Source organism: Anas platyrhynchos, chromosome 6 (assembly GCF_047663525.1).
Source record: "Anas platyrhynchos isolate ZD024472 breed Pekin duck chromosome 6, IASCAAS_PekinDuck_T2T, whole genome shotgun sequence".
NCBI lineage: Eukaryota > Metazoa > Chordata > Aves > Anseriformes > Anatidae > Anas > Anas platyrhynchos.
In genome coordinates this window covers 7,505,590-7,520,341 of record NC_092592.1, presented here as the reverse complement: position 1 = coordinate 7,520,341, position 14,752 = coordinate 7,505,590, and the positions used below count along the sequence as shown (strand labels likewise).

General features: G+C 50.5%; 2 protein-coding genes across 7 annotated transcripts in view; one reads left to right on the top strand and one right to left on the bottom strand.

Moving 5' to 3' along the window:
- Positions 1-501: 501 nt before the first annotated feature.
- TACR2 (tachykinin receptor 2) lies at positions 502-14,035 on the bottom strand. Of its 5 annotated transcripts, none has more exons than XM_072040349.1 (8): positions 13,896-14,035; positions 12,090-12,847; positions 10,428-10,845; positions 9,675-10,302; positions 6,260-6,454; positions 3,130-3,286; positions 2,347-2,543; positions 502-1,909 (listed from the first exon to the last, which is right to left on the bottom strand). In XM_072040349.1, exons 4-8 carry the CDS (start codon positions 10,076-10,078, stop codon positions 1,714-1,716), a joined length of 1,149 nt encoding a protein of 382 aa, XP_071896450.1. In that variant the 5' UTR covers positions 10,079-10,302; positions 10,428-10,845; positions 12,090-12,847; positions 13,896-14,035; the 3' UTR covers positions 502-1,713. The 5 variants fall into 5 exon arrangements, with proteins under 5 accessions (XP_071896450.1, XP_038036945.1, XP_071896451.1 ...); XM_038181017.2 differs by having other exon boundaries at positions 9,675-10,845; positions 12,090-12,644; positions 12,739-12,847; XM_072040350.1 differs by having other exon boundaries at positions 9,675-10,845; positions 12,377-12,847.
- Positions 13,329-14,752, top strand: part of TSPAN15 (tetraspanin 15) — a 16,734-nt gene continuing 15,310 nt past the window's right edge. Inside the window, exon 1 of one of the 2 annotated variants that reach the window (XM_038181022.2) lies at positions 13,329-13,940. In XM_038181022.2, coding sequence (XP_038036950.1) covers positions 13,845-13,940 — 96 coding nt within the window. In that variant the 5' untranslated portion in view covers positions 13,329-13,844. Of the gene's footprint in view, positions 13,941-13,961; positions 14,092-14,752 lie in introns of those variants that run through there. The other variant, XM_038181023.2, reaches the window with a different exon arrangement.

Sequence of the window (14,752 nt, the reverse complement as noted above, 5' to 3'; positions counted from 1 at the left end):
AAGAAAGGCGCACAGCCCTGTGCCATCTGCCACGGCCTATTAGTGAGATAAGTTTGCTGGGTCTCTCTGTACCATAATTGCTCCCCACAGCAGCCAGCGAGGTGGAGGAGATTAAGTGCAGAAGAAAGATGTGTCTGCTGGTTTCTGTGCTGAAATGGACTTGGGAAAATCATTTCCCTGAGCACTTTTTCTGATCAAGCAACAAAGCTTTGTGCTGAATTTACTGCAGAAGTCAAGCCTGGCAACGCTTTGTGGCTTTTGTTCTCCTAGAGCAAAGGGGAATATTTGGAATAACTGGGACTTGGTGGTGTTGTAGGAGCCTCCTGTATGCCAAGGTATGTCTCTGGGGTGTTATGTGCCAACCTGTCACTAAAGGTGAAGGTGATTGCAAGGTGCTACTTATCACACCAGCATTAAATACTGCATGGCATTAAGTATCGTGCTTGTGTTTCAGCTTGTCCTGTTCTGCGTGTCTGCACATAACGCCTCAGGCTTCGAAGATGACAAATTTCAGCCTTTATTTTAGTATCTGAGAAGAGAAGAACAGTGATGACAAGATGGGGTAAGTCTGGAAAGGGGAACGAAGGGACTGGCTGTGGTGGGACCATGGTGGGGTTGCCGGGGTCGGGGTACAGGCAGCTTTGGAAGCGCAGAGCTCCGGGATGCCACCAGCTGTGCACCACCCCAGCATGTCACACCCGGGCGGCCCTCTGCTCCTGTAAGCAAGCAGTCGTGCTGCAAACATGACTGCTCAGCTAGGGAGCTGAGGAGCGATGCTCAGCAGCTATTTTTGAGCACCTTCCCCAGTGACGGGAGCTTGCAGCCCCTCTGACCAAGCCTGCCTGTGGCTCTCCAGAGAGCCTCGCTCCTCGGGTGAGGAACTATGTGCAGGTGGAGGAATCGCTCAAGCACGCTTCAACAGGAAAAATACATTGTGTTTTGGTACAAGCTTGCAGAAATCCATGAAAAAATGACTGTAGGGAGCTGTTTCCCACTTTAAATGATGAGAGGTGGTGCAGGTGAAATCACAGGCCTGAAAATCCCAGGATCCAGGAAAGCTTCAGGGCAGGCTTTTCAGCACGGGTGCCTTTGTTGTAAAGGAGCTCAGCTCCACAGCCTCGTCCACCTCCAGGCTGCTGAGCCACAGGAATTAGCTGCCCACACACCCCAAGGGTCCGCCCAGACTGGGCCAGAGGAGCCCCAGCCTTTCTGTTCCTTCAGCTCTTTTCCAGATGGAGCTGTCTTGTGGAACAGAGAACAGGAGCTCACCATCAGGAAGGCAATAATTGGTAGGATGCTGCCTGAGGTCTGTTTTGCTTCTGTTTTGACGTGATGGGCAAAACCTTGTCTTTTCTGTATTGCAGCGTGGGTTTAAAGGCAGGCTGTATCCAGAGCTGGGTGATGTTCGGACCCACGTGGATGTAAGTCTTGTTTTATTGTCAGAGTGCTTTTGGTGCTGATGGCACCTGTAAAAGCCCCCTAGGAAACAGACCTGCCTCAGGACATCTACAAACCTGCTGCCTTTAAATGGTGTCTTAGGATATGCCCCATCCCTGGAAGCGTTCAAGGCCAGGCTGGGTGGGGCTTTGAGCAGCCTGGGCTGGTGAGAGGTGTCCCTGCCCGTGGCAGGGGGTTGAAGTTAAATGTTCTTTAAGGTCCTTTCTGACCCAAACCGTTCTGTGATTTTAGTAGGGTCAGAACCAGAAGAAGAAATCAAAGCGTTTGCTGGGTGGGGGTAAATGATGTCTTCTCTTCCTCATTGAAGTGAGTTTCTGTGTTGAAACTTGATTTCTGTGACTTCCTGCGGGTTGACTGGTAAAGGGATGGGGATGTAAGTCGCAGCTTGTCTTTCTCAGTTGCTTTTATGCACGGACACCACCGGAAGGCTACCTTGAAGCCTGAACGAAACCTGTAAGCATAAGAAAAGAAATCAAATGGCAGATCTTTTTTTAACTGCGCAGAGAAAGAGCAAGTGTGTAATTCTACCTCGAAATGACCATGGAGATGAAAGGTTTCAATTGAAATTGAAGCAGGAAATGGCACTGGGGAGCCCGAGGCTGGGCTTGCTTCACCAGCATCCTGAGAGCAGCCCGTTCTCAGGGCAGAGCAAGGGAGACATCTCTTGGCACGGCAGGGTTGTGCTCGCACAGACACTCGCTCGTGGCCACGTGCTGATCACACGCCTGCTGTCTGCACTTTCTTTGGAGGCAGAAAATCTTACGGTTTTGTTGTTAGTAGCATATAAATTCACTTCTCTGTCTGCTGGGCACAGCTGAGAATCACAGTGGCTTTGACCTCCAGAGGTTTCTGCCTTTACAGACTGAGATCTGCGTGCACGCTACTCACCTCTGGTTAAGACAACAGTATATGATGGGGTTGTACATTGTTGAACTCATGGCAAGCAGAAAGATCGCCAGGTACACCTGCTGAATGTACTTCTGCTGGTAGATGTCCTCCTTGAAGCTCCCCAGGATGAAGTATATGTGATAGGGCAGCCAGCAGACGGCAAAGATGATCACAACTACCACCATGGTCTTCACAAACTGGAAGAAACACACCGTGTGTTATTCCTGGGCCTCTGTAGGGTTGTCTGGGCTGGCTGGGGAAATGGGAGATGCCGCTGTTGTTTTGGGTCTGTTTTGCCCTCCTGAAGCGCTGTGTGTGGTACGTAGAGCTGGGCTGCTTGGGCAAACGAACTCCTGGTGATGGAAATGAGGAACAAGGAGGGAGTGAGAGCAAATGTTTTGCCATGCGCTTCCTGCAGAGGAGCCATCAGGGAGATTTGGTAGGGAAATGGGAGAACTGCAGTTACCCTGAAACCTCTCCACCCCATCCAGAGTTTATCCCTGTAGTGTGTGGCTTCACTGGGCACTGCTTTACTCTCTAAGGACTGCCGGGCAGCCTGGCCCACTGACGTGAGCCTTTCTTCCTTGGAACCTGGCTGGTGCGTGTGAATCACCATTTTTTCATGCTTGTTGTCTTTACCCTTTACCCCCCAGCCCAAAATAATTCGTCAACCTTTCGTGCCCAGTCCCACAAGATCTTGCATGACGTGCAAGCTCTGTGTTGGAGCTGGGGGCAGAAGAGCTGGTGTGTTTAGGGTAATTATTTTTAAGTTTCACCTCTGACCTTTTTCTTGGCATTGACTTGGTGTTCGTAGAGGGCTCTATTAATGTGGTTGCCTGGAACCGCGCTGCTCCACAGAGTAATTCCTATGATGCTGTACGCAACAAACATCACCATTAAAGGCAGTAAGTAAATCAACACGATCACTGCGATGTGGTATCTGAAACAGAAAAGCAGGCACATTTGCATCGTCAGTACATCCTTTGAAGGGATCTGGCAGAAATTGGCTCCCATTAACTTCAAGCCCAAAGCATAAAGCAGCAGAAATTTTGCCTGCAAACATCATTAGAGAGGGGCTTCTGTAAACAGCAAAGGCTCGTCTCATCTCTCCCGTGTTGTGATGATTAGTCCTTGGACTGGATTCATTGCTCTTTCACGACAGTGTAATGCTATTTATCTTTTATCAGAGGGTTACAGTCCACAGCCACCTGAACTTTGCTATCCTGCTGCACTCAGGGAAGAGACTTGTAAGGCTTTTGGCTCTAAAAATATGAACCTTTAGATTGTATTTCCGAAAGGAATATTTCAAAAAACTACTTGATGAATTCAGTGGTGTCAAAATCTTAAGTCAGCAATGATCAGGGATTTGCAAATGTAGTTGGCTGCTAGCAGAGTGCATGAACTCAGCAGGGCAGGTAGGGAGGAAGGAGCATTGCTGCTTTATAGCACGTGCACGGTGAGTGACAGCCATTATTGTGTTTCTGTTGCTGGCTGGTTTTATTTGTGAGCACATGCACAATTAAATCTTTTGTCACCACCAGGCTGCTTGGTTTCTGCTCCAGATGAAAGCGCTGCCATCTCCCTTGGCTGTACGTGAGCTTGAGCTGTGATACCCCATGAGCTTCTGCTGGTTCCCCCGTGCTTGGGTTTGATTTTTTTAAGCAACCACCATTTATGGGGAGGGAACAACCTGCACACTCCATTACAGCAGCTGTCCCATTAACATAAACAGTGTGAAAAACTGGGATTAGGCAGGAGGGCTCTGGCACACGCTGCTGGCAGAGGCCACAAAAGTCTGGGTGCGTGTTTTTTCTCAGTGGGACAACACCGTGTGGGTACTCGGATACTCATCGCATTAGCAACCGGGCTCGGCTGTATTGCAGAGCACTGTAGGAGTCAGCACTGGGGCTCTCCACATGGGACCCCCCTTCTGCAACATTAAACCCCACCGACAGACACTGAAAGGGGAGCGGGGATGGTTTGGAGTCAGGAAATAGCAACACAAAGCTGTGCTGGGAGGGGGAATCCACCCTGTGGTGTGGGGGGCTGCATTTCATTGCCAGCCATTGCCCTGGAAAAGGCACTTAATAAAGTAAATAAGTATAGAAAAATACTCTGTTTGTCAGCTGTGGGGTGTTTGTTGTCAGCCTGCTCTCCACCTCTCTTAATGCTTCTTTTCCTTAGGATTGGGACTGTCACGAGAGTGGCTGCATGTGGCTTTTTCTCCCTGCTCCGTATTGCAGGCGTTCATCCCGACAGAGCCATCAGTCACGATGATTTCTGGAGATCACTGCTTCCAACCTCCTTGCTAGGAAAGCTACCGAAACCCGCAAATCTGAGGCTGTTCAGGGGGTGAGCTGGTGAATGTGCTGGGATTTATTCTGCTCAGGAGCTGCTGCTCTTCAGCTGAGGATCCCAGAAGGAATCTGCCCTGTTATTTGCCATGGTCGGGACCAACTTTTCTGGGCCCACAGAGATAACAGGCAGAGATTTCATTGGTAATCTGCCAAAGCTTTGCTTCAATTCCTCCCAAAGAATGGCAGTGGGAGAAATAAACCTGATGCTTTTCACCTGAATGAAATAGCACGCACCTTTGCAGGTGAGGGGTTAGGTAGCTTTCTCCAGCTTGACTCATAAAAGCAGGTAGGTCTGTTTCGGCCCCAAATGCTGACACAATCTTTTATTTTCACTTTCAGGTGAGAACAGAGCCTTTACCAAAAGGCTGCTTGGTTTTAATTGGTGATTTCCTACTACCCCTACTTCTCGGTTGATGGGAACCTGGTGTACTTTGTTCCCAAGCACGTAGGACGGGGGTAGCACCAAGGAGCCCTTGGAGGTATGTGACCCAGCAGGGCTGGGATGTGAACCTGTTTTTACTCTTTGCTGTTTTTTGGGACTGGGAAAAACTGACAGCCAAGGGCTGAATGTGCCGTGGATCAGCCAAGTTTACATGGAGTTCCTGGAACTTGGCACTTATTAGTGTGAAAACCTGTTAGTTGGGCAATAACTAACTGTAGGAGGCGCCCAGCTGTCTGCCAGAGGTGCTGAAGGGAAAAGCATCCGTGGTGCATGTAGCTGGGGAAAGGCACTCACAGCGAAGGATGGATGCGGGGAGATTAGCACTCGGTTTTGGTTTGAGGAATTGTTTCCATTTTGTTAATCAATTTGTTCCTTTTCCTCAGTTCTTCCATTACTGCTTTGTAGAAATGTTTTGCCTGATAGATTTCTCAAGCTGCTCTGTATATCATGTACTTTGAATCATGATTAATCACAGCAGATCCCCCAAATGCAGGGTATGGCTTGTTTCATCTGTCTGAACAATCTTGCTGTAAAGCAGGAGGAAATTGCTATGAGGGCTAGGAGCTCTCGGGAGTGCAGATGTGTGTCTAGATAAGTAGATCTTTAAAACCTTAAGATGTCTGAAACACGCTCTTCTCTTTTTTTTTTTTTTTTTTTTTTCACAGACAGCAGCATGATTTTTAGCTAATTATGTGGCTTCTCGGCATTAAAAATCCCCAGCTCCCTTCTGCCTGATGGAGGGGGAGAATCCAAAATCTTTAAAAACTGGAATTTATTGCTTGTTTAAAGACTTTATGCTCTAGTTTCTCTTAAATCCACCAAGCCCTGTATCTAGGCTTTCTAGATCTTATAGCCAACTTTCAAAGCAGAGGAGGATGGAGTATCACCCTTCTTCACCCTGAGCATGACAACGTGGTTGCTTTTTCCACAGCTGCCTTAAACCAAGCTTAGATGTGCTGCCCCAAACCCATATTCCCCAGCTGCGTGGTTCCCCTAACAATCCCCCCCTCCCTCAGCCCTCTCTCCCAGTGCTGTCTGTAGCCAACAGTTTGGTCACGACATTCATTTTGTAGCTAACTTTGGCAGGAATCGTGAGTTTTCTTGTTTCTCTTACGTGAGCTGGTGCTTCGATCCCACGTCATCTGGCCAGACGACGATGCACTTCGTCGTTCCGTTGTCTGTCAAGATCTCGGCATAGAAGCACTGCGGGAAGGCGAGCCCAAATGCCACCAGCCAAATTATTCCTATGATGACTCGGGTGTTTCCAGCAGAAAGCCTGGGCTTGAAGGGATGGATTATAGCCACATACCTGCAAGAAAAATGGGTGATGCTTTTATGGTTCCATTGGTAAACCGTACAACAAATGCAGCAGGTGTAAAAACTCCCCAGCTGATACGGTGGGATTTATTTGTAGAGCCATTCTGTCAGGTTCCAGGAGCTAACCCCCTTCTGAAGAGAAAAACTTCAAGTCTTAAGGTAGGATGGATTGATCCCATCTGGATGGATACAGCTGGTGCAAGGAGGAAGCAAGCATTTATACTGTCTGCATATGGGCCTTCGCAAGTATTTCTCTTTGATAATTTTTTTAAATTACTTTTTAAAATGCTTCGTACATTTGGTCTGAAATTTGGTGCTGTGAACTCTGTTAGTTTGGAGATATGCACTGTTTAACACCATGCCCGTCTTCCTTCCTCAGGAAAATGACCTAAACGTGCTGGTCCCATTAATTATCTCGATCTTGTTTTACACCCCATGTGATGACAACAGCAGATTGAAGCCTTGAATTTCTTTTTCTCTGGAATTTTTCCCCCTGATTTTTAGCAGTGGAAAAGCCCTGTGCCATCCACCTCTGCCTGTAAATGCCAGAGCACTTGTGCTTGTGATTTAAGGGAAAGGCTGACTCTTTCTTCCCACACCTGCTCAGAGCCCTCACGGCACATCTGACTATTAGATTATTTGCAAGCCCAGGGCGCTGTCTGGTTTTAAGTTCCCTCTGTAGGAAGGCAGGGTATCGTAACAAGCCCTTAATCAATTATGCATTTCTTGTCATGCTTTCCCTTCTCCTTGTCATGGTTGTTTACAAAGGCAAAACAGAGTGGAAAATGCCAATTGCCTCCTGGTTTTTACAGCGAAAATGTGACAAATTCTGTGCTGTCTCCTGGCCAAGCCGTTTGGAGAGAGCTCTGCTCAGGCACTGCTGCAGGACAGAGGGCGACTGCACGGACAGGCAGCACAGTAAGCCAGAGCTGCACGGCAGCAGAGCCTTATTTAGCTATGAAATGTTCGTGTCACCTCGCTTTCCTTAGCTCATCCTCACTATACAGTGCTCAAAACTGCTCAGGGAAGGATCAAGCAGCAAACGTTCTCCTGAATATTTGCCCAGGGAAGTGCCCAAACCCGTGCCCTGCAGCTTTTGGTGACCAACAAGCCCCAGGTATAAACGCTGCCACTGGTGAGATCTGCTGAGGTCTCCTCGTTTCTCTGGCTGTGCAGAAAAGCTCCATTTCCCCCTGCTTTCTGCCCCCTCCAAGCGACACCCCAAGATGCTGGCACCCTTTCTCTGGTCCTTGTCCCGCGTGGACGAAATACGCTGAGCTCCTACCACTCTTGCAAAGAAGGCCTAGGAGATTTTGTTATCTGGAGTGTGAAACTTGAGCTGATAATACCTCTCTGCCTGGAGTGCTGCGTGCAGTGGAAACAGCTGCTCCAGCACACAGCAGCCCCAAATGGGGCAGCAGAGTAGTCCTAAAGGCGATGATGAGCGGTTGTGACAGAGCCTTGTCCACAGCAAAGATGCCCAATAGATCGATCGCCTCTTGTCCTGCCTTACCATAAACAGGTTCAAAAGATGTTTTATTAAACTTAAACAACCGAGCCGAAGAGGACACAAGTTCTCATAACAACAAGTGGAAGCTGCAATTTTCCAGGAGACAGCGTCAGGATCTATTTTAAGGTTAAGCGAGAATAGCTAAATATGGTTCGCAGGGAGATGCCAAGTTTTCTTTCTGATCCTTGTCACGCGACAAAAGAGATTTTGGCTTTATAGAAACTTTTGCCAAGTGTCCCCAAGGAAAATGGGAGCTGGGAGACATGGGGACAGGCTGAAAAGGATTATTATTTTTTTTAATATTCTTTGGAAGACCACACGTATAAAACAGCTGTTATCAACAACTCGTGATTAAAAGCCAGGAACAGCAAAAGGGTATTCGAGTCTCAAACTGAGACTGGAGATCTGCTTTCATCTGGACACCTGCGGGGTGACCAGCACACGGCTCATCTCCCCGGGCTCGTTAGCGATCCTCCCGGTGCCTCCAGGAGCCCCTGCCCTGCTCTTTGGAAATGGCACGGCCATGTCCCGGCTTCAGGTGCAAGTTTCAGTGGGCGTTGCAGGGCAAAGCTTTCTTATGCCAGCTGGGTTTGTTTATCTCATGGGATTTATCTATCGCTTGCTTCCTCGGCTGGGCGTGCCAGGGCGAACCAAGCCGCCCGCAGGGACGGGCGGTGCAGAAGTGACCCCGATGACTCAGGGAGCAAGGTCTGCAGGTGGTTCTGGAGGGATGTTGGCTGGGGGAGCTGGGAGAGCCCCGTGCCGATACGCACGCTTGATAAGAAGCAGAGGAAGGCTGAAGGAAACTGCAAAGCCAACGCGAGGGCTTCACTTCTGGCTGACCAGGGGAAGACCTTTGCCATGGGGTTGCAGCAGGGGCATAGGATGGAAAAGACACAGATGTTCCTCCCCAGGGTTGGGCAAACAGAGGAAGAAATGGAAGGAAGGCAGGCAGAGAGTCTCAAAGGGAGCACAATCTCCCTTATTTCTTTCACGTCACTGCCCATAAGGCAGGAAATTCCCATGGGCTTTTGACCGCTTTCTAGTAAAAAGCAAAACATCGTGCTGCTCAACAACAAGGTGTAAGCACATCCGGAGCGCCCAAATTTAAGCTCAAGTAAAAGAGACTCGGTGGATGCAAGAGAGTATTACGGAAATACCAAATTACCTCAGAAGTCAAAGCCTCTGTAATTACTTTCCTCCCTCTTGGAACTGGTCACTCTTGTGACCTGGTGAAAGCCACTGCCATTTCTGATCCACTTCCCGGTATTTCTGGTGGTTTGCCACTGCACTGGACTCGCAAGCGGGGTTGTGGGTTACAATGCTCTCAGCATCCCACAACACGTTCATATTGCTCCAGCTCCATCCCAATGATGGGGCCTGCTCGTGGTTTAAAGAAAAAAGAGCTTGCGTGATGATGGGCAAACATTTTACGACCAGGGACATGGGAACAATAAAATTTCAGCTACTTCTACTTGTTACAGACTCAGGAATGGCTCAGGCTGGAGATAAGAGAGGAGAGCCCAACTTTCTTCCCGTTACTAGTGTGTAACCCCATAGCCTATTTGTCTAGCTCTCTCCCCACTTTGCTGATAAGGCACCTGACAGGGTAGGCGGGGGCCAATTGCACAAAGCATTGCGATAACGTTTTCTACCTTAGAGCAGACTTCTCAGCTCTGTATCTTCCCCAATCGCCTCTTACCTCTCGGCGGCCACGGCTGTCATGGAGTAAATGCTCACAAACATCGCGGTGATGGGGAACCAGTTCTGAAACCTGCAGAACTCCTTGCCAAAATACCAGACGTTGTGGCTGGCATAAATGAAATTGAAGATGGTGTTGAAAGCGGCCATCAGCAAATCCGAAAGAGCCAAGTTCACGATAAAGTAATTGGTGGCAGTCCTCATCCTCCGGTGCGCGAGGATGATCCAGATGACGGTGATGTTGCCGACGATGGAGGTGATGACGATGAAGGAGTAGGTGATAGCCCACAGGGCGATCTGCCAGCCCGGCTGGGTGAACTGGGTGACGGCCGTCTGGTTGTCGCCCTCCTCGAGGGAGTCTGCCTGCAAAATGTCGCTCGCGTTTGAAACGGGAAATGTGCTCATGGTTTTTCTTCGGCTAAGCAGAGAATAAAATCAGTCTGCTCATTTTCCTGCGGTAAGTGCTGGTGTTACGAATCCCCATGCGCATGGCTTAAGTGCTGTTAAAAAGGCCCCGGGATGCGATGTCTCGTGTCCTCTCCTCCTGTTTTCCAAGTGAGGCGATGCAGTTCCAGGAGGAAGTGATTGATGGCCAGGGCCTCCAACTTGCCTGGCATTTTAACCTGTGCCTGAAGAACAAACCCAAGAGATTAACTCTTCCCACTAGAGGTCCTTTTTCCTTTAAAAAAGACCAAAAAAAAAAAAAGGAAGGGGGGTGTTTTCCAGGTCAGTGACAGGCAATCTCTTCCTTTACCTTATTTTTAGGGCCAAGAAAATACAATAGAAGTATCAAGCCATTAGTAACTTGGATCCAAGGGAAATCCCTTTTCGAGGCAGTGGTTTTCCACGGCGTCAGGTATCCGACCCCTCTGCAGTGGCACCGAAGCGGGAGCTGTTCTGGGATGGGTTTGCTCCGGGGTTTAAGGGCACTTTGAAAGGAGGTGGAGTCTCTTGCAGGCAAAAGCTAAACAACCAATTCGACATCGAATGAAACGCAGCAAAGTGGTGCTTAAAACTCGTTTCCTCCCTCTGTTTATTTGGAAGTCATCTCTGAAATGGACGTGCTGCTGTATCAGCGTTTGTAGGCTTAAATGCAAAGGTAGCTGCTGCGCTGGGCTTGCCAGTCCTGCCGTCCTTGGGTTTCCAGGACCCCTCCTGGCTTCATGGGAGTCCTTGTAGCAAAAAAGGAACAAACTACATTCAGTGAGATTTGAGCAAAGGGCTCCTGCTCTCTGCAGCTCTGTGTAGGCTTATCGGTGTTTTTGATATGTTTCATTTAATGGGGACCTTCCACTATAATGCGACTCAGCCAGCCCTATTTAATAGACTTGGTATGGTTTGATTTATGTCAATCAGAGCAGCACGTCCTGCTGGTGCCTGAAGGATCACCAGTGAATATTGCCTGGAGAGAGGCTTTTGGTACAGTAAACCTGAGCAGTGACTTGTAATAAGGCTTCAGAGGGAAGCTGGCGCCCAGGATCTCATCTGGAGCTCCAGAAAGCCACCTTCAGCTGCTGTCCAGCACAAAGGGACCTCAGCTCCCAGCCCTGTGATGCTGAGGGGCTGAGTGAGGGATGCAGAAACCAAGGCTCAATTCTCCCTGGGATCCCTGCACCCCTTTTCCCAACGTGTGGTGCAGAAAAATATACGTGAGGAGCCCACGTCTGGTGTACCTGCAAGGGGAGCCCCCGGCCCCACCTCTGCTGGGAGCACAGCTCTCCTGCTCGCTGGCAGCTTTGGAGCAAGCTACGTAAACAGATGCAACACGTCAAGGCTGAGATTTTAAAGAGCACTTGGCACTGGCTCATGCATGCTCTGCTAGAAGCTAAAAGCATTTCAGGTATTAAGACCTGCTTTCAGGATTCAACTCACTCCCTTACCCAGAAACTGCAAAAATGCACAAAATGTCTCTTCCTGTGCGTGGCCAAGCTGTCCCAGGCCCTTCCCCTGACACCTTGTTAAACAGCTTACGAGCCTTTCGCTTTCTGTGTACAGTGCAGAAAGGCTTTTCATCTGTTTTGCAATGTGAGTTCAGTAGCTAATTGTGTTCACATTTTTTTTTTTTAATTTAGCTCACTCAAATCTCTTCCAGTTTCACAGAGGCAAAAGCCTCCATGTGTCTAGCTGAGAGGGTGGCTAAAGTAATTCATCAGCCTTTGTTACAGGAAGCACAATACTAGCAAGCATTCCCCACAAAAATTACTGATGTTTCGAAGGTGAAACCAAAATCCCCGTGGGCTGACCGTGAAACTGAAGGTGCTCAGGGCGCCTGCACTTCCTTGGAGCCACCCTGGCCTTTTTCTGAACTCTATATCTGATCTGTTACTTGGGTGTTCGTTTGAGAGCAGCCACCCTTGGGTCAACATTTCATCATACCACTTGCTGGGGACTCGCTTTCACTTCCACACACCCACACCTTGTATTTGGTTGCTGGTTGTGCATCGATGAGGTTATTGTCCTGGAGCCTGGCCAGCTGTGAAGTGTGGGCTGTTGGCCTCTTGACTTACACACTCCAGCAATTTTTACAAAGGCAGAATCCAAATTCTTCAGGAAAGTCACTCTTGCCTGTGACCGCAAGCAAAATCTGCTTCTGTAATGGTTTTTGGAGATAGACCAGGGAAAGGGCCTATCTGAAGGCATGCTGTGGGGTTTGGCTGGCTTTATTGTTGTTTTTACCATGGGCAAGATAGCTGGGGGCCAAACCTTGCTGTGCTGAGTCACCGGTGCCAGCTCCAGGCAGCGGGCGAGAGATGCAAACAGAAGATGTGGGTCTGGAAGGTCAATGAAGGGTGAAAAAGGTACATTTGATCTGGTGGAAAAATACAAAATAAGAGGTGGTAGGGGCTTTAATCATACTGCACGTTGGACTCAGCTTTGGGAGGAAGGACCTTTGTCCAGGGAACAGCTCTGAGACCAGGAGGTGAGGACCGCAGGACGGAGCTGGACAGCAGCTGTAGCGGCCAGACGTGAGCTGGAAGAAAGCAGCAGAAAGGCTGCTGGCAGCCCTGAAATGCTCGGGGTCCTCCTGCCACTCCCTGGCAGGGGGCTCGCTGTGCTTCACGTACCTTTCCTGCCGATCCCCAGTGTCCTGGGTCAAGCTCTCTGCAGGCCATCGCTTTCTGACGTCCTGTGGGACCTACCGTGCCTTGGGTGTGCTTGCAATGGCTCGCTGGCCTTGAAGGAGAGGGAGAAGAAGTGGAAGTTACTGGGATGTAGACGAAAGAGGATTATTCAGCTGTTTCCATACGCCTTCATAACAGAAACCTGCTTTGGCATATTGGCTCAGCCCGGAGTGAAAACAACGGGAGAATGGGTGTTCCTGTCAAACGGCTTCCCCAGCCAGCCCCTCGTGCTCTGAAACTTTATTTGCAGAAACCGGAGCATGAAGGGCAAGGCAAGGCGGCAGGAAAGCCAAACGACAGCTACTGACCGAGTTAAACCAGGGCAGTGTGTAAGTGGCAGGGCTGTATTCGGGTGGGTGCGATGCCCACGAGACACGAGGGACGGGTGCTCAATGATTTACGAGGTGACACTACACGCGGTGACATTCCTGACCGCGTACAGCTGGGGGGTGTCAGGGACATCTGCAGCTTTGTGCAAAGGCTGAAGTTGGTGATGTTTTAGAAGATAAATACTCAAAAGTATTGTGTTATGTGGGGGCACCCCCAACCGCAGCATCGCTCCGCAGCTTTCCCGCATCCCCTGCCTGCCAGCCGGTGGTGAGGGGCTGCAGATGGTGGTTTGTTCCAGATGTTAACAACAGACGGGTGTGTTCTCACTGCCCCCAAGCAAACCTGACCCACACGCAGCCCTGGCGGCTCCCCAAGCCCCGGCGGTGGCAAACGGAGCGTGAACGCTGACGGCAGCGAGCCGGAGCCATCGCTGGACGTCCCCACGGCCGTGTTGTTGTCTGAAGAGCCCTGCTGGGGGGGGAAGCAGAGGGAACCCAGCCGGAGAGCGCTCTGGGGACGCCTCCTTGTGCTCGCTACGCTTTTATTTTCTCCTTTGCCCTTGGAGGTTGACGAAGCCCGTCCCACGAACACGCTCCCCACGTCCCCGGGGGCGGAAGAGGCAGCAGCGGGGCCGCTCCCTGCCAGGCTGGGGAGGGAAGGGAAGGGAAAAAAGGAAGAGGGAAGGGAAGGGCAGGGCGGCAGCGACAGGTGCTGCGAGGATGGCGACGGGGGACGCGGAGCAAGCGCGCTACTGCCAGCGGCTGTCCTACCTCTGCCTCAAGTTCACCCTCATCGCCTACTCCACCGCCTTCTGGGTGAGCCGGGGGTGCCGGGGTGTCAGGCGTGTTGCTGCTGCTGCTTCCCCGCGTGAGATGGAGGAGTAAAGCCTCTGCCCTCATCTGGCGGCGTAAAGGGGCGATTTCTCCCCCGAGCTTTGGGGGAAGCCGTGCTGCGACGCTCATGCAGGTTGTCAGGTGAAGCCCGCGCGTTTTCTCTCAAAGGGTGCTTTTTGGGGCTGCGGGCTGTGGCGGTGCACCAGGCGCTCCGGCAGGTTTCTTTTTGTCTCCGCCTTGGAGGTTAAAGGCGTGGGAGGGTGGTTTCGGATTCACCGGGTGCCTCTTTAAGGTTGCGAGCTGAGGAATGAATGAAAATCCAAAAGCCAAGTGCTTTGGGTGTAGCTCGGCTCCTGGGGGATCCCGGATGCCTTCTGGTGGTCTTGTCTCTGATAACAAGCAAGCAAACAAAAGGAGCCCCCTTATTTTCGACTCTGAGGGCTTCCTGCATTACTCGGTTATTGTGGGGGTGCGATTTTGGGGAAGGAAGGCAGGTTTGTTGTGCTGGTTTCACACCCGGTTTTGCAGGCTCCCCGAGAAGGAAGGTGCGCGCTGCCTGCTCCGTGCCTCCCTTTGGCCCCCGGTCTGCAAAAATCCCTCTGCCAGCACAAAAAGGACACCGCTGTCACGTTTCGCCGAGCGGCTGCCTGGAACAAAGCCCCTTTCAGCAGTGTGAGGGTTTCATTTACTGCTCGTGGTTGTTTGCTCCGGATTTTCTATGCCCGGGTCCCTGTTTGCAGCCGAATGCTTCCGTTTCCCCGGCACGGCGGCTGCTGGCGTTCCCTAAAATCCCA